Here is a 27,371-nt window from a genome sequence, read left to right as displayed (position 1 = left end):
GGAGGGCGCCCTTCTAACATTGGTGGTCAGCGGTGCGATCCGAGCCCGACGCAGATCGTACAGCGAGTAATTCACCCACTACCTAGACACAGAGTAACCATGAACAACCAAGAGACCACCCCAACCGCGGAGTTCCAACAAGAACGGTTGGAGGAATATACCCATAAGGAACTAAAACAGTTTTGTAAAGACAAAGGCATCGCGACCACCGGATTAAACACAAAAGAGGACCTGCAAAAAGCCCTAAAGGCCTGGGTAGAGTCCGAAGCGGCCTCCCCCCAAACCGAAGAAAACCCGGTGCCAAACGTGCACCGGCAACCAACCGCAGCCCCGGCAGAGGGGAGAACAACCAGCATAGAGACCCGCCTCTCCCCGGAAGAGATACGAGAACGGGAGAGGGTCAGGACCCACGAGTTGGAGCTCGCCTGACTCCGCCTGGAAGGCGAACTCCTACTAGCCGAAAAGAAATTGGCCCTAGAGCAACTGCGGCTGCAAGAAGAAATAGAGGAGAAAAAGCGGCACCGAGAACTGGAAGAGAGGAGGCTAACCCTCGAGCATGAGCGGGGCCTTAAAGAACTTGAAATCAAGTCCAGAAATGTGTCGAGCTCGACGCAAAGTAAGTTCCGGGAAGTGCAGTCCAATTAGAGAGTTGAGGGCGAAGGGATATCTGTCAGCGCCATTTTACCCAGGTGGTGATCGCGTGCGCGGTTCCCGGAGCAGCCTCAGAGCAGCGGAGTAACAGCAACAGAGCGATCGGAGCAGCAGGGGTGCAGCTTTGGCGGGGGCCGGAGGAAAAGCTGAGGAAAAGCGTGAGCGAGCCCAAAGCCCTTTGGACTGGGAGGCCACTGTGTTGTACCGCCGCGCTGTGCAAGGAGCCGGCGCCGGAGCAGGTCCGAGCAGGTCCGAGGCCCTTCGGACCGGGAGGTGTCCTGCCGTCGCAAGGAGCCGGAGCCGGATCAGGTCCAAGGCTTTTCGGACCGGGAGGTGTCCTGCCGCCGCAAGGAGCCGGAGCGAAAGAGTGGACTGGCTGTAAGTAGCAAAAGGCAGTCTTGGTGGGAGTCCGACGTCTCCGGCACCTTTGGGGATCTTTGGGCATTTAAGTTCCGAGTATCACCTGGAGCGGGTTGGCTGTGTCATATTTGGCCCTCCTTGGCCCTCCCCGTTTGGGTCTTACCCTTCGAAGCTGCCGCTGTTGCTGCCCTGTGTTGCTGCCCTGTGCCTCCAGTTTCACGGCGGGGGGAGAGACAGCGCTAGAGACAGTGCTAGAGAGTCAGTGCAAGTGGCGTCGACTCGCTGTGTCGAGCCAACCCAGGCTTGCGGAGTGTACTTGCTGGGGGAATCCGGTCGTCTGACCAAAAACAAAACAAAAAAAAAAAACCTCAATTTTATGTCCGAACGCTAGTGAAACTCCTGAGACCTGAGCCGTGGAGGCGAAAGAGACCAGTGATCTTGGGCCTCGTGAAAAGGGTCCTGTGTTCTGTGTCCAGCGTCTGGTGGCCGGTAGTATCTGATCAAAACCCCGCCGCTGCAGAAGTCCGGCTTTAGTCCTGTGAGCCTCTCTTCAGTCAAGTTCCCCATCTACCTTCTTGCCTTGAGATGAGATCTGGCAGGGTGAGGATGACGGCTCCCCAAAGGAAAAAGAAAAGCAAAAGGAGAAACGAGAGGTCAGTCTCTGACCCAGAACGGTCACATATGCTGTTGCTGAGCGACACTGACACCACAACTGATATCGAGTACCAGGCCTTAAAGAAGCATTCTGATACAAGGGCCTGTAAATCTATTGGAAACCAACCGAAGATAACAACAAAATTTAACTACTTAAAGGACGCTGGGTCAGCGGTTTTTTCTAGCAACAAGAACATCACCGGGCTCCCAACCCCCCTAAGCCCACTGGTGATTATTTCCAAGGACCGCTCAGCTAACGGGGGGTCAAGGAGTGTTGACCTCAACACAAAGGAAACTGACACTGAATCAGCGGCGGAAAAAAACAGGATCTCGGGAAATCTCAATCGTACGCTTCCTGAAGTTAGCTTAAGCATCCCGTGCAGTCAAAACAGAGAATCTGCGCTTCACTTTATTACACCTCCCCTATGACGGAAAATCTATGCACCTCCTCGGGGGGGGGGGTGGTTGCAACCAACAGGTTTTTGACCGTGCATGTAAATCTGAATCAGTGCACAATGAAGCTGTAACGAACACAGAAGACGCTGAGGGTGTCATGAAGGAGCTTTCCTACCTCGAATCGACGGAATGGGCAAAAATGTTGAATTCATATGGGAATTCAAATCTTGGCTCTCCCAAGCCACCAGCAAATCCAAGGCAGGATAAAAGTGAGAATCCCTCGCAAGAAAACGCATGGGCCACTGCCCTTGATATCCTTCAAAAGTCAGCGGACGCTATGCTCTATCAGGCTGATAAAATGGATATACAAATCAGCCTCTTAAACACACTTGCCGTATATGTCGCCAAAATTGATTAAAGGATTTCAAATCTAAACAGCCTGATCAGACGGGCCCAGGAAACTGCAGATCGCCCGCAGCAAGGATGCGACTGCTCACCTATTGTGGAGAAACTCAGTTCGCTTCCAGACATAATGGAAAAGCTGGTAGCAGACCTAAAAGAAATAGCAAAAGCTACACCTACCTCTGGGAATGGCAGCGACACAGACCCAGGAAATCCAAGTGAAGCTCGTCAATCTAAAACAGTCTTTAACTTAAGACCAAGCGAGGAAGAAATTAATAACTCCCTACCACCCGAAGAGAACACGGCGCAAAGTGGTGGCACGAGAGGGAAGCAGCTTACCAGCAGAGCCAGTTCCACCCCTCTCTCCCCAATTGAACAAGAAGAGGAAAACCCTGCGGGGAAAGTTAAGAGACAGAGAAAGCGGAAAGGACGCAATAAAATGAGAAGGGGCAAACAAGTTCTCAACCTTTACCCGATGTTTAACAGCCTCGGACCACCTGGTGTCTCCGGAGATGTCGAGCAAGTAACTCCCTCTGTCCCAGGAACAACTACGGAAGCACAACCAATCAATCAAGTTTGTGACGAAAGGAAGAGTCTCACTTCCAGCCCGCCAACAGCAAAGGAACAACCAACGGTCCCTTCGGGTAAATACTTGCCCATTGATGCAAAAGAACAAAAAACCACCACCAACTTGGCTCCCCCCAACACACACATCAAGCAGAATGAAATAGATGTGAATCATGCTCCGAGTCTTGCGACAAGGCCGCTTGGAGACCCCATCTCCAAGCTGGAAGATGCAGCAACCTGTGCCAACCACCAACAGGACTCATTCCCAGTAAATAAAAACTGGAACTCTGGTCATGTAAATAATGAAAGGCTTGACACTATGCGCAATGAGATCCCCTTCACGGGTCCTCTGATAAAAATAGCGCAATTACCAATTATGGACAAAACAGAGGCAATGCCCAGGCCAAATAGCATAGTTCGGAGTGGGGACAACTACTCTACCCTTTTCTATCCAGAATATAAGTCTAAAGGCAGCCACGATATCCTAAATCGGGGTAACATTTTAAAGCTGACACAAGCGCTAGGTCTGTCTGATGAAATTACCTCTCAAGACATAGTCTCGGTAGAATTCATTGCACCATGTCAAGGTCAATCAAATGATTCTACAAAAATCACCTGGAGAACTGCCGAAGCAATGAACAAAATTCTAGGGTCAATTGACACCTTCAAACAATGGGGAATACTGATACAACCGGGAAGGGAAGAGGGTTATCCACACGTTTTACAGGGAAGTTGCGGTGTTGTAAATAGAAGTACAGGGAGGGGTACAGTTTACTCCGTCCTCAGGGGAGCATGTAATAAAACTCCCACTTCTGCCCACCCAACGAGGAAAGCAAAAGAAGATGGGTGCCTAACAAACAGGAATCTGGACGGGGTGGGCTCATGGTCATGGCTGGCCGGCGCCCTGAATACAACTCGTCTTTTACGCTGACATCCTAGTAGGGTGGTCTGTAAGGACAAGATTCCTTTAAAAATCTGTTCATGGAACATAAATGGCCTCACGAACAAACTCGAGGACAACACTACCATTCCCTACCTTCGGGGTTTTGACATACTCTTATTACAAGAGACATGGCTTATGGCACCGCATCACCTAGAAGGCTTCAAAATCCACCACATCCCAGCGCAAAAACTGAAACGTCCGGGAAGGGGGAGTGGCGGTCTAGCAGTCTATATAGCAACAAAAAACGCAGTCACTTCCTGGGACTTGCCGGACTCATCAAATTGCCTCCAATGTGTGGGAATCTCTCTTATCTTGAACAATGGCCAAAAATGGAGGTTAACACTCATGAACGTCTACGTTCGCCCAAACACAGCATCCAGGAAATCCTTTGCAGATGAAGTATCGGCATCAGTAGTAAGAGCGCAAACAGGCTTCCCAAACTCAGAAATCTTACTCACTGGTGACTTTAACATGTGGCTAATGTCAGTCCTTCACAAAAATGAGGTCACCAAATCACACGACAGCATCTGGGTGATCCCACCGCAAGCCAAGCCTGGTTGGCATAAGGAGGATTCTCATGGAAGTTCTCTACAAGGCAACATTGAAAATCTGGGTCTAAGAGCCTTAAACGGACGTTATCATGCTGACAAGCCACCTCGATTTTCCTACTTATCGAAAAAAGGCACTTCATTAATCGACTATACCTTCGTCAGCATCTCTTTGCTCCATCAAGTAGCAGGATACTGTCTTGGAAACAGAATAGAAAGTGATCATTGCCCGCAAGAAATCACTTTGAGTACTGGCTTAACACAACATAAAAAGGCAAGGGACTTGCCATCTGAGAGCCTCACAACCAACCTTAAACGCATCAAATGTTCCCTCAAGAATCTTCAATCCATATCAGCCGAGGCTAAACAAATAATTGAGCGCTAAACTTGCCCGGACAATATATGTGCCAACTGGTCAACATTTGCTACCGAACTTACGGATAGATTTGCGAAACCAACAAAATACGTAAACCAAATTGATCAAAAGAATATGCCACGCTCGAACGGTGAGATACTATCTGCAAAAAGAGCAATGAATCGCTCATGGCGGGCATTAAAAACCAATCCATCGGATCCCAGCAAAATAAAAAAAACTGAGAGAGGTACGTAATCATCTTAAGAAAGCAAAACGTGAACTACGCAAAAACCAATGGAACCTGTTTTGGGCCAAATTACAGTATGACATTAAAACAAACAACTCTGCCAGGTTCTGGCGCACAATTAATAGTGCATCTGGGCGCTCTTCCAAAGTCGCTTCTTCGAGCATTCTTGAAATAGAGTGGGTTGAATATCTTTCTTCCCACTTTAACGACCAGGAATTGCTCAGTAATGACCAATATCCACCTCTCAGGCACACACTATCACAATTAGAGATCGCCTCAGAATCTCATCTGAACACTTCAAACTCCTCAAAAAAGCTCAGTCACAAAATGACACCAACAAAAGTAACTCATTCGATCCTAAGCTGCGCCAATTTTGTGACAGTCCAGAAGGGAGAAATTGAAAAAATAATAAAAGAGGGACGTCATGACGGCGTGCCTGGCCCAGGGGGAATTCCTCAAGCCTTGTTCAAGGAAGATCCTATTTTTTGGGCTGCGGAACTAAGCCCCCTTTTTAATACTTGTCTCCAAAACAACATCATACCGCCCTCCTGGCGTGGATCTATCCTTGCACCAATCTTTAAAGGCGGGGATAAAAAATCTCCTGGGAATTACAGCCTCATTGCACTCATTGACAACGAAGCAAAGTATTTTGCGGGAGTGCTGCTACACTCACTTAGGTCATGGGCTGAGGAAAACTCCATAATTCCTCCGAATCAAACAGGTTTTACAATAAACACCGGAACCTCAGTCAATCTCATGTCCCTCTCATGCCTAATTGACCAAGCTAAATCCTGCTCTTGTCCACTTTATGTGGGGTTTATCGACTACCAAGCAGCCTTTGACAATGTCAACAGAAGCAAATTATGGCAGAAGCTGTCCAGTTTCAACATTCCAGCGGCCCTTCTAAGAGCCATACAACTCCTGCACCAGGACACATGGGTTAGAATTAAGATCGGGGATGGCTCAAGACTGTCTCGCCAGATTTAGACGGAAAAAGGCCTCAAACAGGGATGTGTCTTGGCCCCAATACTTTTCAATCTATTCCTAGCCGACCTTCCCGAAGTTCTCAATAAGGTAAATTCCCACGCTCCTAAATTATCTGGTTTGCCGCTGACAAACCTATTATATGCTGATGACGTGGTACTGTTAAGCAAAACAAAGATCGGAATGCAAAGACTTCTGGATGCCATTTCCGACTACTCAAACAATAATGAGCTTCGCATTAATAACAGGAAGACGAAAATTCTAGCGGTGCATTCAAGGAAAGCAAAGAAGCTGTCTTGGGCTTTGAATAACGAAAGCATTGTCGAATCCAACTGCCAAAAGTACCTTGGAGTCACTTTTAACAACAACGGAAAATACAAATCCCAACTAGAAGAGCAAAAAAGGAAGGGTACGGCACTTGCCTTTGCAATCGGACTAATCCAAAAGAAATTTCAAGGGCCTACTCTTGCACCCACACTTCAGGTGGCTCAGGCAAAAATCATTCCCACTCTAACTTATGGCAGTGAAGCTCTAAAAGGACTGGACAGTGACCATCTGGACAAAATAATCACTAATATCTACAGGTCCGTGTTCAAATTACCAAACCACACATCACCTGCACAACAGGGGCGTAACACAGGCCCCCGCAGCCCCCGCGGTGCGGGGGGCCCCCCGCGCTCCAGGGGCCCCCTCACTCAGCGGAGGGAGCAAGCAAGCCTCGACCTCTACTCTTCAGGACTAGTCCAATTTTAATGGTGCGATCAGTTGCGCACGGCCTCGGGCTGCAGTCCCCATGAACTAAAATAAATGGTGCGCACTGCTCTTCATTAATTATTTAAATAGTGCCGTGCGCACGCAGGGCCCCGGCCGGGCCTCTGAGGCTCGCCTCTCGCTTTCATAATTAAATTAAATGGTGCGCATGCGCGGCGGCGCGCAGTTGTCACCGCCGAAACGACACGTGTGCGCGGGTGGGGCACACTGCTATTATCATGTGGATGGCACCTAAAAGTGCGTGCGTGAGCGTGACTGAGGACTCGTGGGGAGGTGAGGCAGGCATCCCAGAGGACCCGACACGGACACAGCCCAGCCCGAGACCATTATTGAAGGAGTGGACCGTCATCTCCGTGCAGTCGGGCCGCCGAGCATGATTTCATTATTATAGTGCTAGCCCCTGCCTGGCTAGGCTAGCGGCTAGCCTTGCCCTGTCCTGCTGCCCCCTCGCGTCTGCCGCTGAAGGCCAGGCCTCAGGTGAGTGAGTCTCAGTCTGTCTGTCCGAGATGAGTCAGGTCGGGCAGGAGACAGGCCGCCACTCTTTGGAGCCTCGGCGCAGACCGTTCCCAGGGATTTTAGTATCGTCATTTGGGGCTCTTTCTTTGAGGGGGGCACAGGTTCAGGGTCTGAAATAGCAGGAGCGCTCACCTATTAATATTCACGAAAAGGCCAACAGTCTGCTTTTTTTTTTTGTGCCTTGTTGCTCTTTCTCATGCACGGTAAGGTTGAGAGGGAGGAATAATTTAACATGTATGCCGCCACCATCCCAAACAGCACCTTACGATTTGTGGAAATGTACAGTACCCGTCATTATGAAGATGGTTCCATCCAGCACTTTAGGAATGTGTGAGACGGTCCTCTGCACGCACGCTTCCTTGTTTCGCACACTTACATTTTCACAAAGCAGCACTAAGACTAGTCACCTCAGAGAAAGGTTCATGTGTCACTGTCCGTCGTGGACTTTTAGATCGTCTAAATCCTCTCTACTAAAGATTCCTGGGTTTAGACTAGTTAAAGGGGGCATTTACCCACCTGTCCGCAAACCCTGTGGTGGGCGTTCTTTTCAGGAAACATCTTTGTGGGAAAGATATTAAAACCTGGACAGGATTTGAATGGTTGCTAGACTTTCATGAAAGTTAAGATTGTAGATGAGCTGTTGATCTCAGGGCCTGTGTATGAACCCTACTTTTCAAGCCTCCTCACAGAAGTTGGCAAAAGTGTTATGTGTTATGATGTGCAGTGATGTGTTGTGATATGAGTGATGTGTTATGATGCGGAGTGATGTAGTGTGATGTGGAGTGATGTGGAGTGATGTGTTATGTTGTGGAGTGATGTAGTATGATGTGTATTGATGTGTAGTGATGTGGAGTGATGAGGTGATGTGTTATGTTGTGGAGTGATATGTTATGATGTGAGTGATATATTGTGATGTGTTTATGATGTGGAGTGATGTGTTATGATGTATTGTGAAATGAGTGATGTGTTGTGTTATGAGTGATGTGTTGTGATATGAGTGATGTGTTGTGATATGAGCAATGTGTTGTGGTGTGCTGTGTTATGAGTGATGTGTTACGTTGTGGAGTGACGTGACGTGATGTGATATGAGTGGTGTGTTGTGAGTGATGTGTTATGATGTGTTGTGATAAGAATGATGTGTTGTGATATGTTGTGTTATGAATGATGTTTTGTGATATGAGTGATGTGTTGTGATAAGAGTGATGTGTTACTAAAGATTCCTGGGTTTAGACTAGTTAAAGGGGGCATTTACCCACCTGTCCGCAAACACCTGGGATAGTATCCCATCTTCATAGGTTCATTTTCCTAAGAGTGAGACTTGCTTCAGAAAGCAGCTGAGAACTTGCCTTTTAAATGAGATTTAATTAATAGTGTGTTATGTAAGTCGCTGCTTTACATACGTGCTGGGATGGGCTTTTGTGCAGCTATTCTGCTTTAGAAATGTGGCTATCCATTCATTCATCCATCCATTCATTCATTTTTTTTCATTCATTCATTCACTTTACTTGTACAGATACTGCAATCCTCCTGGGCACAAAATTAATGGTATTGGAAATGGAAAAACTGAACGGTGACTTGGTGTCGGTCAGTGGCAGCGACCATGAAAAGAGACACTCTGTCAACTATCTTTAATCTAACAAAACCCTGTGGTGGGCGTTCTTTTCAGAAAACATCTTTGTGGGAAAGATGTTAAAACCTGGACAGGATTTGAATGGTTGTTAGACTTTCATGAAAGTAAGATTGTAATAAGCTGTTGATCTCAGGGCCTGTGTATGCACCCTACTTTTCAAACCTCTTCACAGAAGTTGGCAAAAGTGTTATGTGTTATGATGTGCAGTGATGTGTTGTGATATGAGTGATGTGTTATGATGCGGAGTGATGTAATATGATGTGGTATGATGTGGAGTGATGTGGAGTGATGTGGAGTGATGAGTTGTGATGTGTTATGCTGTGGAGTGATATGTTATGATGTGAGTGATATATTAAGATGTGTTGTGATGTGGAGTGAATTGAAGTGATGTGTTATGATGTGGAGTGATATGTTGTGATGTGGAGTGATGTGGAGTGATGTGAAGTGAAGTGTTATGATGTGGAGTGATGTGTTATGATGTGTTGTGAAATGAGTGATGTGTTGTGTTATGAGTGATGTGTTGCATTAGTGATGTGTTGTAATATGAGTGATGTGTTATGATGTGTTGTGATATGAGTGATGTGTTGCGATGTGTTGTGGTATCAGTGATGTGTTGTGATGTCAGTGATGTGGTGTGATGTGTTGTGATATGAGTGTAGTGTTGTGGTATGAGTGATGTGTTATGATGTGTTGTGATATGAGTGATGTGTTGTGTTATGAGCGATGTGTTGTGGTGTGCTGTGTTATGAGTGATGTTTTTAATACGAGTGATGTGTTATGTTGTGGAGTGACGTGATGTGGTGTGTTGTGTTATGAGTGATGTGTTATGATGTGTTGTGATATGAATGATGTGATGTGTTTTGATATGAGTGATGTGTTATGATGTGTTGTGTTATGAGTGATGTGTTGTGATGTGTTGTGTTATGAGTGATGTGTTGCTTTATGTGATGTATTGTGATGTGTTATGAGTGATGTGTTGTGTTATGAGTGATGTGTTGCATTAGTGATGTGTTGTAATATGAGTGATGTGTTATGATGTGTTGCGATATGAGTGATGTGTTGTGATGTGTTGTGATATCAGTGATGTGTTGTGATGTGTTGTGATGTGTTGTGATATGAGTGTAGTGTTGTGGTATGAGTGATGTGTTATGATGTGGAGTGATGTGTTGTGATATGAGTGATGTGTTGTGTTATGAGCAATGTGTTGTGGTGTGCTGTGTTATGAGTGATGTTTTTAATACGAGTGATGTGTTATGTTGTGGAGTGACGTGATGTGATATGAGTGGTGTGTTGTGTTATGTGTGATGTGTTATGATGTGTTGTTATATGATCGATTGATTGATTGATTGATTGATTGATAGGGGATTTGTATTGCGCTACTTTGCCCAAGGGCGTCAAGGCGCAGAAGATGGAAAAACAATCAGTCAAGTAGCAGGAAAGAAACATTAGGGATAGGCCTCAGAGAAGAGCAGAGTTTTAAGTGCTCGACTAAACAAAATAGGGGATTCCTGAATCCTAAGGTCAAGGGGAAGCTCATTCCAAAGTCTGGGGGCAAGGGCGAAAAAGGCCCTGCCTCCCCACCTTGCCTTCACAACCCGGGGGACGGTAAACAACTTTAGACTAGTGGATCGCAGAGCCCTGCCTGGGGTGTAGTAGGACAAGAGAGACCTGATGCCCTCGGCCCCTGCGTCATGGAGAGCCCGATGAATAAGGATCAGAGTTTTGAATTTTATCCTGGCATACACCGGTAGCCAGTGAAGATGTTTCCTGATCGTGGTTCCCGAGGAACGCCTAGGGGCATTAACAATGAACATTGCTGCCGCGTTCTGAACCACTTGCAGCCGGTGGACCAGTTTGTTGTTCATCCCGAGGTAGAGGGCATAACAATAGTCCAGGTGCGAAGATAAAAGAGCAACCGAGACTAGTTTCCGGGCGTCGGGCGTGAGGTAGTGGGTGAGCTTTCTCAACACCCTTAAAACCCCACAGCAGGTGGAAACAGTCCTATTTACCTGTTTGTCAAAGGTAAGAGAGGTGTCAAATAGGACTCCCAGGTTACGGGCAGCCAGGGAGGGCTGGGGGCAGATTCCCAGAGTCGATGGCCACCAGTCGGCTGACCACACCTTCTTATTACTCCCGAACACCAGAACCGGCGTTTTTTCCCCATTCAATTTTAAGAAGCTAGATGTCATCCAGCCTGCCACGGCCTCCATACAGTTCCTAAAATTTAGGGTTGTAGATCCAATGGATTGTGACAACGCCGTCGACAACCCTCAGCAAAGAACTTTGGCTTTTTTTCTGTGGTCACTTATAAATTCGTTCAAATTTGATTGTACATAATCATATCTTGACCATATTGTCATTATCATTTTATCGCCGTTCACGCTGTCTTCACCTATTGTGCTCACTGCGCCGTTCACTATCACTAGCACGCCCAGTGCTCACTTGTGTGTTTTTGGTCATCTGTACCTTTATTGTACCGTAGTGCTGTTATAACTACCTGCAATACAAACCTTTTTCTACTCTCTTGGTGGTCTCCCGTCCTTTCCCTTGTGATTTCATTATTGTTTTGAAATTTGCCTTTGAATGACTTCCAGTTGAGACATTGTTGTTTTGTTAAACATTATCGCCCGGTCTCTGCTGGGATAACGGGTACACTCCTGTTGTTTGTTTCTTTCCAGCCTGCCACGGCCTCCATACAGTTCCTAAAATTTAGGGTTGTAGATCCAATGGATTGTGACAGGGAGACCATAATTTGGGTGTCATCGGCGTACGAGAGTACTTCCAGACCAAAAGATCTAACAAGCCTAGCAAGTGGGGCCACATAAACGTTGAAAAGAGTTGGGCTCAGGGAAGAGCCCTGCGGGACCCCACAATGCAAAGGCTTGGCAGCGGAGAGGAAGTCACCCAATTTGACCCTTTGCTCCCTGTTATTGAGGAAGGATGTAAGCAGGCTGAGGGCCAGACCTTCCACCCCCATGTCACTGAGACGGGAGGCCAAGATGGAGGGGGACAGGGTGTCAAACGCCGCGGTGAGGTCGAGTAGGATCAGCAGCGTAGTCTGACCCCTATCGACCTTGGCGCGGATGTTGTTAACCACCACCGTAAGGGCTGACTCAGTGCTGTGCTCCCTTCTGAAACCATGCTGAGATGGATCAAGCTGGCAGGTTTTATCCAGAAAGGAGCTAAGATGGAAATTCAGGTGGGCCTCCAACATCTTGGCCGGGGCAGGAAGCAGAGAAATGGGGCGAAAGTTTTTTAAGGCCTCAGGGTCCAGGGTGGTCTTCTTCAGAAGGGGCTTTACAATGGCTGTTTTCCAGGAGGATGGAAAAGTCCCACTGGATATGGCCCTATTCATGACTGCCAGCATGGGGGGCATTAAGGTAGCCTTACAAGTTTTTAAGATTTTAAGCGGGCAGGGGTCAAGAGGCGAACCTGACTTAAGGGAGTCCAAAAGTCTCTCTAGGTCCAGGGCTGTAAGAGGAGGGAAACTGGAATAAGTTTCCGCAGGGGGAACAGGATTCCCCAAAACCGAGGGGAAAGGCTGTGTAAGATTATCTGCCTGGAGGGCTGTGTGAATATTTAAAATTTTTGTGTGAAAAAAGGAGGAGATTTGATCACAGAGTTCTTGTGAGGGGACTATAGGGTCAGGGTGATGAATAAGAGATAAGGTGTCCACAATTTTAAACAAGTCTCCAGGGGAGATAAGAGAGGAGGTGAGGTTGGAGAAATAAGATTGTTTTTCGTCCAGCACCGCCGCTTTGTAGATTTTAAGAAGCTTTCTATGTTTGGTCCGACCTTCGGCATCGGGCTGGGATCTCCAAAGCCTTTCTTGCCTCCTGCATACCTGCCTCTGAGTTCTAAGGGAGTCAGAATACCAAGGGGCCGTAGAACGTTTCCTAGCACAGTATACTGATTTAAGGGGGGCCAGGGAGTCCACTGCCTTCGCGATGGTATTCGCAAGTTCCCGTGCTGATGAGTCGATATCCTGTGAGGGAAAAGACTCAAAATTAACAATAAAGGGGCCATGGATTGGTCAGTCAGGCTCCGGAAATTTCTCTTCTGCACCCAGCAGTTTGTGTCTTTTCTGAGAGCAAAAGAGGTACAGTAAGAGAATTCCATGGAGACTGCATGGTGATCAGTCCAGGAGAGAGGAAGAAGTGGACCCACCTCTAACCTAGAGTCATTCGTAAACACCCCATCCAATGTGTGACCGGCAATGTGAGTGGGGGAAGAAACGTTTTGAAGTAGATTGAAAGAGGCCAATGGATCCACAAGAGATGACGTATCACTGGAATTACTATTTTCCAGGTGGAAATTAAAATCCCCAAGAATAGTAAGGGAGGGCCTGTTAAGAAAAGGCTCTATAACTTCCAAAAGATCAGAACAAAACGAGGATCTGGGGCCTGGAGGTCTATAGATAAGAATCCCTGAAAAATTTTCTGAGGGAGAGGAACTGAGAGAGAAAAACATAGCCTGAAAAGAATTATGAGGAGAGGGAAGAGACTCCATACGGCAGGTAAAAGCAGTCTTATATATAATGCCAATTCCGCCCCCTTTTCGGCCCTCTCTGTCCTGTCTTACCATAATGTAGCCGTCAGGGAGAGCATTAAGCAAATCAGGGCTAGCTGAGTCCGAACCCCACGTTTCCGTTACGAAGACCCAAGAGGGTTTTCTTTGGGATACGAAGTCTCTAAAGGCTATATTATTTTTGACCAGGGAACGGGCATTAATAAGGTAACCTGATTCTTTCGGGGGGGATGGGGGCTCTTGTATCCCTAATTTCAAGCGGGTGTTAGTGTCTGGAACCTGGATGGCTTGCCCCGACTCTTTCAGACATCTGCAATGCACACCACAACACAAGTGTACAGGAGTGCACTTGTGATGACATTTTAACATAGGAGGTCTGAGAGAGGTGAGAAAGTTTTTTGAGTACCTTCGGGTACAGGATGGGGAGCGAGGACGCCGGGCAGCATCCCTAGCCCCTAGCGCTTCCTTCGCGCTGACGAGCGCAGACGGGCAGGACTCTGGCATGACTCCGGCCTGAGTCCGGCCCGTCCGCAATGCGTGTCCGCTGCGCGGAGGAGACATCATCCCCTTAAGTAGAAGACTAGAGCGCGTCCGCGCGCTCCAATACCCCCAAAATGGCCGCCAAAAACCTGTGTCGCCTCTCCGGGAGTGAGCTCTCAGCGTCGATGCTCAGCTGAGAGCCGCCCGAAAGCGACTGGTCGCGGGAGCAATGAGGCACCTTCCAAGGTAGGACGGACTACAAATGAGGGCTCTGTGGGGAATGTGAGCGCCAAGCACAATGCACAATGCTGCTACAAAGCTTTTGAACAGGGCACAAGGTTAAAATCCTGTTAAAACAGGTAACATAAAAATAACAATTTTAAAAAGTTTTCAGGGCAAGAGTGCGAGAGAGAACCTCCCGGCTTGTCGCCTCAGGAGGGGAAGAAACGACTGATGTGTTATGAATGATGTGATGTGTTGTGATATGAGTGATGTGTTATGATGTGTTGTGTTATGAGTGATGTGTTGTGATGTGTTGTGTTATGAGTGATGTTTTGCTTTATGTGATGTATTGTGATGTGTTATGAGTGATGTGTTGTGATATGTTGTGTTATGAGTGTTGTTTTGTGATATGATTGATGTTTTGTGATAAGAACGATGTTTTGTGATAAGAGTGATGTTTTGTGATAAGAGTGATGTGTTGTGATAAGAGTGATGTGTTGTGATAAGAGTGATGTGTTGTGATAAGAGTGATGTGTTGTGATAAGAGTGATGTGTTATGAGTGATGTGTTGTGATGTGTTATGTTATGAGTAATGTGCTATGATGTGTTGTGTAATGAGTGATAGGTTGTGATGTATTGTGTTATGTTAGGACTTCTAAAGCACAACGAATACCCAGAGGTGTCTTGGCTCTAGCTCACAAGTCCTTGACATACACAGAGGGAGGGGTCAGGAGAGTTAAAGAGGCAGGTTTTCAGCAGTTTCCGAAAGGCCCGTGTGTTGGGGGCATTTGGAATGTGCAGCGGAAGCGCTTTCCAGCATTTCAAGGCGCAAACAAGAACCTCCTTCCTCCCCATGCTGCTGGAACTATACCAACTATGAATAAGAAGAGGGTGGCTGTTGGCATTCAAACAGTTTTGTTCCTATGCCTGCCTGTTTTGCATTGCTTACTAATGAAGACATTATGATTGAAATTGCTTCCTCAGTTCACGTTATTATCATGCACAACCCTTGACAGTCGCTAGTGTGTTGCATGCAGATAATTCACCAGTCTATTTCTCTTGACTTTCGCAGGATACTGAGATATATCTTGTGTACTTCTCGTGTATATTGTCAGTCGAGTTTTTATGGAATTGCAGGTTTGGGTTTGTCTTTCAAAGTTTCAAGGTATTGTCCATTAATGTCAATTCTATTTCAGACCTTTCATAGTTGTTCTTTGTTCTTCAGCCATAGGCAGATCCTGAGACAATAGGATCGCTCCTTGGCATTGTTCTAATTGCTGCCTCAGTTAAATAATCTGCTTTTTACAGTATTGTTCCAAATGGCGTAGCTTGTATGTTAAGAGTGTTTCCCACTTTCTCATTAGAACTTAGAGAAAGACAATATAGAGGCATTTCATTTAAATGTTGGAGGTTTTAAATCAAAATATTCTGGATTTCTGTGTGGTAGGGCAAAGTGGTAGATGGTGGGCCGTGCCGCTGGGGGAGGGGGGGCCCCCTCCATGTGCTTTGCAGGGGGCCCCCTCAAGTTTCGTTACGCCACTGCTGCACAAATCAGGCTGGAATTTGGCATCTGCAAACAACGACTGGCCAGAGCCATGTCCTTCCTCGTGTGCTGTCACAAGTTGAGGTTATTAAAGGAGGGAAGTTTAGGTTACCATCTGTGGGCCTGCATTGATAACAACTTATGGCAAGCAGGACACGAATATTGGTCAAAAGGCTTAAAAACTCTGTGCCTAAATGACCTCTGGATCCTGCATGCCAGTCAGAAGGAATTCAAAAGGCTAGCGAAAATCAGCACCAAACGACTATCAAGAGTGGAAGACAAAGCCAGTCTTGCCAAAAGAAGTCATGGGTGGATGACTCTTCAATCCTATGCCTTACTAATCCCACAGCCGTACCTTACTACATTGTTTAGTGCTCGGACGAAACTAAGTTTTTTAAAACAGAGACTGGGAGTCATTAATCTGTTAATACACCGGCCAAAATGGAAAAGAGAACATGGAAAAGTACAGTGCTGACTTTGTGGGTCCCCCAAAGAAGACATTACACACATCATATGCCTGTGTCCTCTACTACTGACAGAGAGACGGGCTTTACTCAAGCATCACTGGAATAGAAACATGATTAGAAGCTGTAGAGCAGCAGTCTTGGCCTGTTTCGATCCTAGGAACACTAAACTAATTTGTGCCCTAGTAAGATTTATGGAGTGCGCTGCAAAAAAACATACTGAGCTGTCCAGAGTCTGCGACCCCCCATTGGAATAATGCTGCCAAATCCTTACTTGCTGCTTCCGGCTCCCTTGAATATGACTTTTAAACTGAAGTTTTTTATTATCTATACACATCAATTTTTTAATGAAATCATCGTCTCAAATTAACTTTGAATTTTAAATGTTTGTATTTGCAATGGTTTACTTTTAAATCACGCAATAAAGTTTATTATTAGAAGTCCAGAAATGGAGAGACCGGCACCCCCGGAAACCGAGACACCCCTCCGCCAGCCGAGGCGAAAGTACATATCCCCAAGGATGTCGTCAAAGAGTACTACAAGAACGACGACATCCAACGATGGTTCAAGGCCTACGAAGTAGCCATGACCGCCCATCGGGTACCCCGAAAAGATTGGGGTGCCGGCCTATGGGGAGGGTTCCTCAGCGAAGGCAGAGACACCCTGCTACAACTCCCAGACGAGGTGATGACCTCTTATGACCATATGAAGGAGGCCCTGCTCACCCGCTATGGTCTCACCTCAGAGATGTACCGCCAGCGCTTCCGGGACTGCAAGAAGCTCCCCGGTACCACCTGGGTGGAATACGTAGACTTTTTTAGCAGAGCCCTGGAAGGTTGGATCAAGGGCAGCAAGGTCACCTCCTACGAACAACTGTTCGACCTCATTGTATGGGAGCACCTCTCCAACAACTGCTTCATCGAGCTGAGACAGCACCTCCTCGACAGCAAGCTGACCGAGCCGCGGAAGCTCGCTGCCGAGGCCGATCGATGGGTGAACACCCGGGTCCATCGGAACTCGATGGGGGAATACCAACGGAACACCACGGGGCCCCCCCGCCAGCGGGGCGGAGGAGGGGGATCGAACAAGAACAGAGACTTTCCAGCGGGGCCACCCCGGAGTCCTCCCCGGGGACCGCCCTCGAACCGCACGTCCCCGTCCCTCGCCGAAGAGGGGCCCCCCCAGCCCGACCAGGGCCTCGACCGACGGTAACGTGCTACAACTGCCAACAGCCAGGGCACTATGCCAGTGACCCTACCTGCCCCGTGAACCGACGAGCGGGGACCACCGGGCCACCCCCCCGCCAGTTGGCGGCCGCTGCCCTGGGGGAAGGGGGAGAAGAGGAAGAGAACTACGAGTGGGAACCCGCCGCCATGACCTTGGTATGCCTGGGCAGCCGGGAAATGGTACCCCGGGCTCCCATCCCGAGCAACACCCAGAAGTACCAACAGTGGGTCACCATTAATGGACGCCGGGCCGAAGCCCTCCGAGACACCGGAGCCAGCGTGACAGCCGTCCGCTGCCACTTGGTGACCCCCGAACAGATCTTGCCTAATGTACTGTGCCCCGTCCGGTCGGCAGACAACACCGAGAGCTTGTGCCAGATGGCCCGGATCCCCTTCGAGTGGGGGGGAGTGTCGGGCATGCTGAAGGTAACCGTCCGCGACGACGCCCCCGTGGACTGCCTCCTCAGGAACGACCTGGAAAGTTCCCCCTGGGCCCACGTCGAGCGCCGAGAGCATCTGGGGATGCTGGGACTGCCCGAATGGGTCTGCGCAACCACCCGGTCCATGACCGCCCGGGCCATCCGATCGAGCATAGATGCTCCCCCCAAAGAGCCGGAGTGGCCCGAGCCACCACCTCCCTCCGTCGAAGAAGAAGCCGACGCCGAGGCCGGGCCGCCAGAACTCGCCCCGGACGAGGTCGCCGCGCTCGGCGACCTCCCCGAACTCGCCCAATGGCGCTAGGAAGGTGGCCCCACAAGGGAGCAGTTCCGCCAAGAACAGAAGACCTGCCCCTCCCTCGAAGGGACCCGACAGCAAGCAGCCGCCCAGGCCGCCGGAGACCAGACGGGGACCCACTGGGTCTATTGGGACAATGACCTCCTCTACAGCGAGCAGAAGACCGCAGAATTGGGGGCCAGCCGCGTGCTGGTGGTCCCCCTCAGATTCCGGGACTTCCTCCTCAATCTGGCACATGATGTGCCCCTCGCCGGGCACCTGGGGCAGGACAAAACATACAGCCGCCTAGTGACTCACTTCTACTGGCCCCGAATGCGGAAGGACGTGGACAATCATTGCCGAACCTGCCCGACCTGCCAAGCCAGCGGGAAGAGCGGGGGAAGGGTCAAAGCCCCTCTCTAGCCCTTTCCAATAGTAAACACCCCGTTCGAGCGAGTGGGGATCGAAATCGTGGGGCCCCTGGACCCCCGAACCTCCCAAGGACATCGCTTCATCCTCGTCCTGGTCGATCATGCCACCCGATACCCCGAGGCCATCCCTCTCCCAACAGTGACGGCCCCTGTGGTGGGCCGGGCCTTGATGGTAATCTTCTCCAGAGTAGGTTTCCCCCGGGAGGTTGTGAGCGACCGAGGCACCAACTTTATCTCGAAGTATATGCGGTCCCTGTGGCAACAATACGGGGTCACCTACAAGTTCACCACCCCGTACCACCCCCAGGGGAACGGACTAGTCAAACGATTTAACCGGATGTTGAAAGGAATGATCAAAGGCCTGGAGGAGCCCCTGAGACGCAAATGGGACGTCCTGCTTCCCTGCCTCCTGTTTGCCTATCGGGAGGTCCCGCAAAAGTCTCTGGGGTTCAGCTCCTTCGAACTCTTCTACGGACACCCTGTCCGAGGCCCTCTCAGCCTGGTCAAGGAAGGCTGGGAGACCACCATCCAAGATGCTCCCCCCGACGTCTACCGGTACCTCCTGACCCTGCGAAACCAAACCCGGAAATTCAGGGAACTGGCCGAAGCACACCTCGAGGCCAGCCAGGAGGAAATGAAACGCTGGTATGACCAGAACGCCTCCTCCATCGAGTTCGAGCCAGGCCAGCAGGTCTGGGTCATGTCGCCCGTCGACCCCTGTGCCCTCCAAGACAAGTGGACCGGGCCCTTCAAGGTGGTCGAGAAGAAGAGCCCCGTCACCTACCTGGTCGACCTGGAGTCCCCCAGGAACCCCCTCCGGGTCCTCCACACCAACAGGCTCAAACCCCACTTTGCCCAAACAGAACTTAGCCTGTTGATGGCTACGGACAATGGGGCCGAGGACGACTCCGAACCCCTACCCGACCTCCTGAAAACCTCCGAAAAGGACGGCTCCGTGGAGGGAGTCATCCTCTCCGCCACCCTGACTCCAGATCAGCGCCGAGATTGTCAAGGACTGCTGCATCGCTTCGCTGCTCTCTTCTCCCTCACTCCCGGAGTCACCCGATGGTGCGTCCATGACGTCGACACCGGGGACAGCCCCCCCCATGCGACACCGAGCCTACCGGGTCCCCGAGCGAGTGCGGGCCTGCATCCACGCCGAGGTCGCTAAGATGTTGGCCCTGGGGGTCAATTCAATTCAATTAAGCTTTATTCGGTACAAATTAATGACCATAAAAGCACAATACACAAACATGATAAGAAAATACAAGGGCAAGTTATAGTAGACATAAAATAAATTAATTAATACTAATTAAAAATTAGGAGTATTTGCACCCTTGATTAAAAACACATACTTTTCCTGGAATTGATGTATTTGTTTAAAAAGGTTGCAGTATAAAAACAAATATCCGCAGATTGCAAGTTAAAAATCAGTTTCATTGCATGCTCAACTGTCCTTGTTTCATATTTAACAAACATCGGTTTGAGAAGGGCAATGCGAAAATTAGAATACAATTTACAAAACAGCATAAAGTGCAATGTACTTTGCGTGGAAATCCCGTCACATCTACAAGGCCCATATGGATGTTTTTTCATTGTTGGATGGGCTACCAGATGGTGCACCATTCCAAATCTGAGTCTTGTTAACACAAATTTATGCGACGGTCTTGTGACCAAGGTTAAGTAGACAGGAAATCCATCCGTAGATAAATATCTGTTATAAAACGTGACAGTGGACAGAGTTCCGGCGGCAACAGCCCTCTTTCTCTCACCAAAGGCCAGAAAAATCCTTTTTAGCTCGACTTTGGGGATCAGTAAAACTGCTTTGGGATCATTTACAATGTTCAGGTTAAAAATATCTGAAAAACATACAATGATGTATTTTATCCAGGGTATTGCTACAAATTTGTCTAATCGCAAACAGTCCTGGATAATAGACCTAGTAAAAGACTTCTCATCCTTCAGCCAAATAGACCGCCAGGTCATCAAAGGCCTAAGGGATAAAAAGTCAAGTAGGTAATTAACCGATAATTCCTGATGACTCAAAACATTGGAGGCCGATGCTGGCAAGCATAGAAGTTTTTTAAGGAAATTTTTTTCTTCCAGCTGCAAGTTATGGGCGCAACGATAACCCCAAATTCCTGCCCCATACAGTGCAATTGTTACACATCTGGCCTGGTAAATTTTAAGCATGTCCTCAGTCCTACGGTCCCCAATTTTAGCGGCAAATCTAAAGATGCCGTGGGCATTTCTAGCCATTTTGTTGCGTATATTATTGAATTCATAAGTCCACTTCTTATCACTAGAAAAGGTAATACCTAAATAACAGAATTTATCCACTTGTTGCACCTTTACATTGTCAATAATACCCTTTCATAGTCTGTTTTGGATTCTTGGGACCACAGATCATGGTGTACGTTTTTCCTTTGTTAATAACTAATTTCCTATCTTTAACAAAGGATGCAAAGCTATCCATCAACCGCTGCAATCCTACAGGAGTTCTGGATAACAAAACAGCGTAATCGGCGTATAATAACACCGGCACTGAGACACCATTGATCATAGGAGCATCTGCGTTAACTTCCTTTAAAATAGCATCGATTCCATTAATAAATAAAATGAATAAAAGAGGAGCTAAAACTCAACCCTGCCTTATGCCACGTTTGACACTAAAGTTTGGGGTACATTCTCCCTTCCTACCAAAACGCACACAAGTTTTTAATTTCTCATACATCCTGGCAAGAAAAAATATTATACCCTCCGGTGCTCCCATATTCAACAAGGTTGGCCACAAAATTGAGTTGTCAACCATGTCGAAAGCGCTGCTTAAGTCAGCGAAGCATAGGTACATAAGGCCGGGTTTTGCATCACTGTACTTCCCGATCAACAGTTCTAAATTGACACATTGATCAGGCGTACCCCTGCCTTTCCTAAAACCATACTGGCCCTGGGGGTCATCGAACCCTCCGACAGTCCATGGGCCAGCCCTGTGGTCCTGGTGCCGAAAGCTGCCGCCCCCGGCACCACCCCGGAGCTCCGGTTTTGCGTGGACTATCGGGGATTGAATGCCGTCACCAAAACCGATGCCCATCCCATTCCTCGGGCAGATGAACTGATCGACCGCCTAGGAGCAGCCCGCTACCTTAGCACCTTCGACCTCACCGCCGGATACTGGCAGATCGGGCTCACCCCGGCGCCCAAGAGCGTTCCGCTTTCTCCACCCCCGATGGCCATTACCACTTCTGCGTGATGCCCTTCGGCATGAAGAATGCCCCGGCGACCTTCCAGAGACTGGTAAATAAGGTACTGGCCGGCCTAGAAGCGTTCAGCGCCGCCTACCTGGACGATATTGCGGTGTTCAGCAGCCACTGGGCCGAGCACCTGAGGACTTACCGTAAAAGCCAGCAAGTGTCAGATAGGCCAAGGATCAGTAACCTATCTGGGACATCAAGTGGGGAGCGCCCATGTGGCTCCCCTCCAGCCAAAGATCGACGCCATCGTGGCCTGGGAGCCCCCAACCACCCAAACCGCTGTGAGGGCCTTCCTGGGACTCACAGGCTATTACAGGCGGTTCATTCAGAACTATGGAAACATTGTGGGACCCCTCACGGGGCTCACATCAAAGAAGCAGCCAAAGAGGGTGCACTGGACGCCCCGCTGTCAGGCAGCCTTCGAGACCCTCAAGACAGCGATGTGTACCGCTCCCGTGCTACAAGCCCCCGACTACAGCAAAGAGTTTGTGGTGCAGACGGATGCCTCGGAGTACGGAGTCGGGCTGTCTTGTCCCAAGTGAACTCTGAGGGGGTTGACCAGCCGGTGGCCTTCATCAGCCGGCGCCTGCTGCCCTGGAAGCAGAGATGGAGCACCATTGAACGGGAGGCCTTCGCCGTGGTGTGGGCCCTCAAGAAGCTCCGGCCCTACCTCTTTGGCACCCACTTTCGGGTCCAAACCGACCACCGACCTTTGCGGTGGTTAATGCAGATGAGAGGCGAGAACCCGAAGTTGTTGCGATGGTCCATCTCTCTGCAGGGGATGGACTTCACTGTAGACCATCGGCCCGGCAACGACCACGCCAACGCCGACGGCCTGTCCCGCTTCTTCCGCCTCGGCGAGGAGAACCCCCAAGACGATGGGTGACTCTCCCTGCCTTAAGCTGGGGGGGCGCCTGTTGGACCCGGCCTCGTGGCGTGGTCCCGAACCCTCCTACCCAACCCGACGGGGGCAGCCCCCACCCTTCGGGGTCCCCTGGATTGTACCCCGCTACCCGCACCAGCCTTCGCGACGCGGCCCGCCCCGGCCTCCGTCCCAGTGAAGCCCCGACATCGGGGCGCCAAGACCCGACCAAGGGGGGTCGAGTGGCCACTCCACAGATCCCGGAGGAGGAGAGTTTCGATGGGGCCCCCAGCCGTCCCCCGACGCCTGGCTCAGATCGCCCTCCGGCCTCCCTAGGCGCTGGCTCCACCCCCCGCTGGGTGTCTGGACTCTCTCATCCCGGCTAGGCCTGGGCGGCAAATTCCGTTCCGCTCGCGGAATTTGCGGAATTTGCGTAATTTCGCGTTCCGCGGAGGACGCGAAATTGCTCAAAAGTCTGCTTTCCGCGATTTCGCGAAATTTTTGCTTGTTCGCGTTCTCAAAATGCATGTTCGCGAGATATTTCTCCTCGAGCACGCAAACAGCAATTGCGAACAGGAAAAAAGCATCGCGAACAAGCAATTCCGCGTGTTCGCGGAATTTCTGCGTGTTCGCGGAGATTTTTTACCGTTTCGCGGAGATTTGCGTAACGCAATTGCGCAAATTCCGCCCACCCCTAATCCCGGCCCCTCCGACCCCCCCAGGCACGAGGGTCCGGACATCAAAGGGCTCCAGCCCTATATCTGGGGCAGCCCAAAACCAGGACGGCAGTTGTATCCTGGAGTCAAGAGCCCTGCTGATCGGATCGCGGCTGACCCTACGGAGAGAGACTCATTACCTGGAGCTTGGAACTCGAGCCCTGCTGACTGCGTCGCGGCTCCCCCTTGCTGAGAAGAAGACCCTCACGGAACATCGGAGCCCTGCTGACCTCGTCGCGGCTCGACCTCGCAGAAGTAACCATCGGAGCCCTGCTGACCACGTCGTGGCTCGACCTCGCAGAAGTAACCATCGGAGCCCTGCTGACCTCGTCGCGGCTCGACCTCATCGAGGCAATCCCCCGAGCCCTGTGGACGACGTCCCGGCTCCCGGAAACCCCCCAGCTCGAGGATTGAGAGCTGGGCGCAGGGTGTTCCCGTACCAGGCTGGTACTGAGACTGTCCCGCTACCACATCCCTACAAGACTTTGAGACTCTTATTACCACAGAAATCTGCCTTGATTACCGATAAAGACTTGTGAGAATTGATACCCTGGTTGTGTCCCTTTGTGGTGGTGGGGTTGCTTGGCTGGTACGATCATAGGAGAAGGACCTCGCCCAGGAGGCTTCTCAGCAGCGCTCGGCTACTTGCCTACGGAACGGTGGCTCTCGGGGTGGTCAGTCCGACACCATCTAACTCCCCGGAGGGCGCCCTTCTAACAGGCAAGAATACTTGTCATTTGTGGAAGGAAGACTGAATACATGCAGTTCCACGCAGGGCTGAGATGCTCCCTCACCCTTGGCTCCGTTAACAGCGCAATAGCATACAGACGCGCGTAATTTGGACCCCATCTCAGGTAGGGCCTAACGTAAATAGATGGGCCCTCCAGCCCCCGCGAACAGGCAGGGGGGTGGTGCATGCGGCGTTCTAGCTCCTCCCCGCCCCTCCTCTCGCTTCACCCATTAACATTAGGAAGCATACACATATGCAAGTACCCTAGCTTATGCACGACCCGCATTACTATGTACATGTGGAATATTAGAGATTGTATAGTTTTTGTTTAGTGTTTATAGAGTACTGGTTGGTGTGAAAATATGGGGACAAAAAAGTCTGTTCCTTTATTTGCTGAGCATAAAGTGGATAATATACAAAGATATATACAAAAAGTGTGTTTCTTTTCCTGTAACCAGCATGCAATGCAGCCTGGTTCCCCACCAAGTGTCAAGTTGGTAAATGTCACTGTATGATATTGTATACTAAAGATGGCAACTTGTACTATGCTTAAACTGTGAAAAACCAATAAAGACAATAAAAAATGTTTAAAAAATCTAGCGACTCCAGAATGATCACCTGGCAGATTTTACCTTGTAGAACGCCTCTTCAAAGACCAGGAGAGGGCCTGAGAAGCCGATGACCAGCAAGGGCTGCGCTGCCAGGAGCGAGAAGATGATTCCCAGCGCAGAGGTGGAGATAATGAGCTCCGAGACCCCCATAAGACCCTCCGTCTTCTCTCCTATGTAGGGCGACAACAAGTTTCAGAGTGACATCACACAGCTTCCAACCATAACCAATGAACACCCCGATGAACGCAACCGCTTGTGCCTCTGTGACCTACCAGACCCCACTTGCACACTGAGGACCCTCCTACCACACAACACAGAAGTGATCAGTTCTGGCCTGCTTACCAGGCCCACCAGGCTCTGCCTGGATTCACAAACAAACCACTCCAACAACAATAGCACAAGTCTGGATAAAGACACTCAGCAGCCATTGTCGCCCCTGGCACCCAGCGGACAGCCTGGCTCCTGGCTCTCAGAAGACAGCATGGCTCCTGCCACTCAACAGACAGCCTGGCTCCTGGCACTCAGCAGACAGCCTGGCACTCAGCAGATAGCTGGGCTCCTGGCACTCCACACACAGTCTGGCTCCTGGCCATCTGTAGACAGCCTGGCGCCTGGCACTGAGCAAATATCCTCCCTCCTGACACTCATCAGACATCCTCACTCCTGGCTCCCAGCAGACAGTGTGGCTCTTGGTTTGGCAGTCAGCATACAGCTTGTATCTTGACACTCAGCAGACAGTCTGGCTTCTGGCACTCAGCAGACAGCCTAGCTCCTGACAATCATCAGGAAGCGTAGTTCCTGGTACTCCACAGACAGCCTGGCTCTCAGCAGGCAGCCTGGTTCCTGGCACTCAGCACACAGCCTTGCTCCTGGCACTCAGCACACAGCCTAGCACTCAGCAGACAGTCTGGCTCCTGGCGCTCAGCAGACAGTCTGCTCCTGGCACACAGCAGGCAGCCTGGCTCCTAGCACTCAGCAGATGCCCTGGCTCCTGGCACTCAACAGACATCCTGGCGCTCAGCAGATAGCTGGGCTCCTGGCACTCCGCACACAGCCTGGCTCCTGGCCGTCTGTAGACAGCCTGGCGCTGAGCAAATATCCTCCCACCTGACACTCATCAGACATCCTCACTCCTGGCTCCCAGCAGACAGTGTGGCTCTTGGTTTGGCAGACATCATACAGCCTGTATCTTGACACTCAGCAGACAGTCTGGCTTCTGGCACTCAGCAGACAGCCTAGCTCCTGACAATCATCAGGAAGCGTAGTTCCTGGTACTCCACAGACAGCCTGGCTCTCAGCAGGCAGCCTGGTTCCTGGCACTCAGCACACAGCCTTGCTCCTGGCACTCAGCACACAGCCTGGCACTCAGCAGACAGTCTGGCTCCTGGCACTCAGCAGACAGTCTGCTCCTGGCACGCAGCAGGCAGCCTGGCTCCTAGCACTCAGCAGATGGCCTGGGTCCTGGTACTCAACAGACAGCCTGGCTCCTGACACTCAGCAGATATCCTCGCTCCTGACACTCAGCAGACATTCTCAATCCTTGCACTCATCCGACATCCTCACTCTTGGCACTCAGCAGACAGCCTGGCTTTGGGCACTCAGCAGACAGCCTAGCTCCTGGCACTCAGCAGACAGCCTGGCTCCTGGCAGACAGCCTGGCTCCTGATACTCAACAGACAGACTCACTGTTGGAACATAGCAGACAGCCTGGCTCTGGACACTCAGCAGACAGTGTGGCTCCTGGCATTTGGCAGACAGCCTGGCACTCAGCAGACACCCAGGCTCACTGGCACTCAACAGACAGCCTGGCTCCTGGCACTCAGCAGAAAGCCTGGCTCCTGGCACTCAGCAGACAACCTGGCTCCTGGCAGACAGTCTGGCTCCTGGCACTCAGCAGACAGCCTGGCTCCTGACAGTCAGCAGACTGTCCGGTTCCTGGCAGTCAGTAGATAGCCTGCCACTCAGCAGACAGGTTGGCCCTTGGCACTTAGCAGACAGCCTGGCACTCAGCAGACAGCCTGACTCACTGGCACTCAGCAGACAGAATGTATCCTTGCAGTTAGTAGACAGCCTGGCTCCTGTCACTCAGCAGACAGCCTGGCTCCTGGCATTTAGTAGACAGCCTGGCTCCTGGCACCCAGCAGACTGCCTGGCTCCTATCAGACAGTCTGGCTCCTGGCACTCAGCAGACAGCTTGGCTCCTGGCACTCAGCAGACAGCCTGGCTCTTGGCACACAGCCTGGCTACTGACACTCATGCGACAGACTGGCTCCTGGCACTTGGCAGACAGCCTAGCACTCAGCAGACAGCCTTGCTCCTGGCACTCCGCATACAGCATGGCTCCTATCAGACAGTCTGGCTCCTGGCACTCAGCAGACAGCCTTGCTCCTAGCACTCCACATACAGCCTGGCTCCTATCAGACAGCCTTGCTCCTGGCACTCAGCAGACAGCCTTGCTCCTGGCCCTCTGCATACAGCCTGGCTCCTATCAGACAGTCTGGCTCCTGGCACTCAGCAGACAGCCTTGCTCCTGGCACTCCGCATACAGCGTGGCTCCTATCAGACAGCCT

At 50.3% G+C, this 27,371-nt stretch overlaps 1 protein-coding gene across 3 annotated transcripts in view; it reads right to left on the bottom strand.

The window, feature by feature from the left end:
• Positions 1-27,371, bottom strand: part of SLC4A3 (solute carrier family 4 member 3) — a 696,397-nt gene that overhangs the window by 204,496 nt on the left and 464,530 nt on the right. For all 3 annotated transcript variants that reach the window (XM_085650187.1, XM_085650189.1, XM_085650188.1), the window contains one exon: positions 24,823-24,971. In XM_085650187.1, coding sequence (XP_085506313.1) covers positions 24,823-24,971 — 149 coding nt within the window. The remainder of the gene's footprint in view (positions 1-24,822; positions 24,972-27,371) is intronic.

This window comes from Triturus cristatus, chromosome 3_2, assembly GCF_964204655.1.
Source record: "Triturus cristatus chromosome 3_2, aTriCri1.1, whole genome shotgun sequence".
In the NCBI taxonomy this organism is placed as follows: domain Eukaryota; kingdom Metazoa; phylum Chordata; class Amphibia; order Caudata; family Salamandridae; genus Triturus; species Triturus cristatus.
Note: the sequence above shows the minus strand (reverse complement) of the source record. Positions and strands in the feature narration are given on the sequence as shown.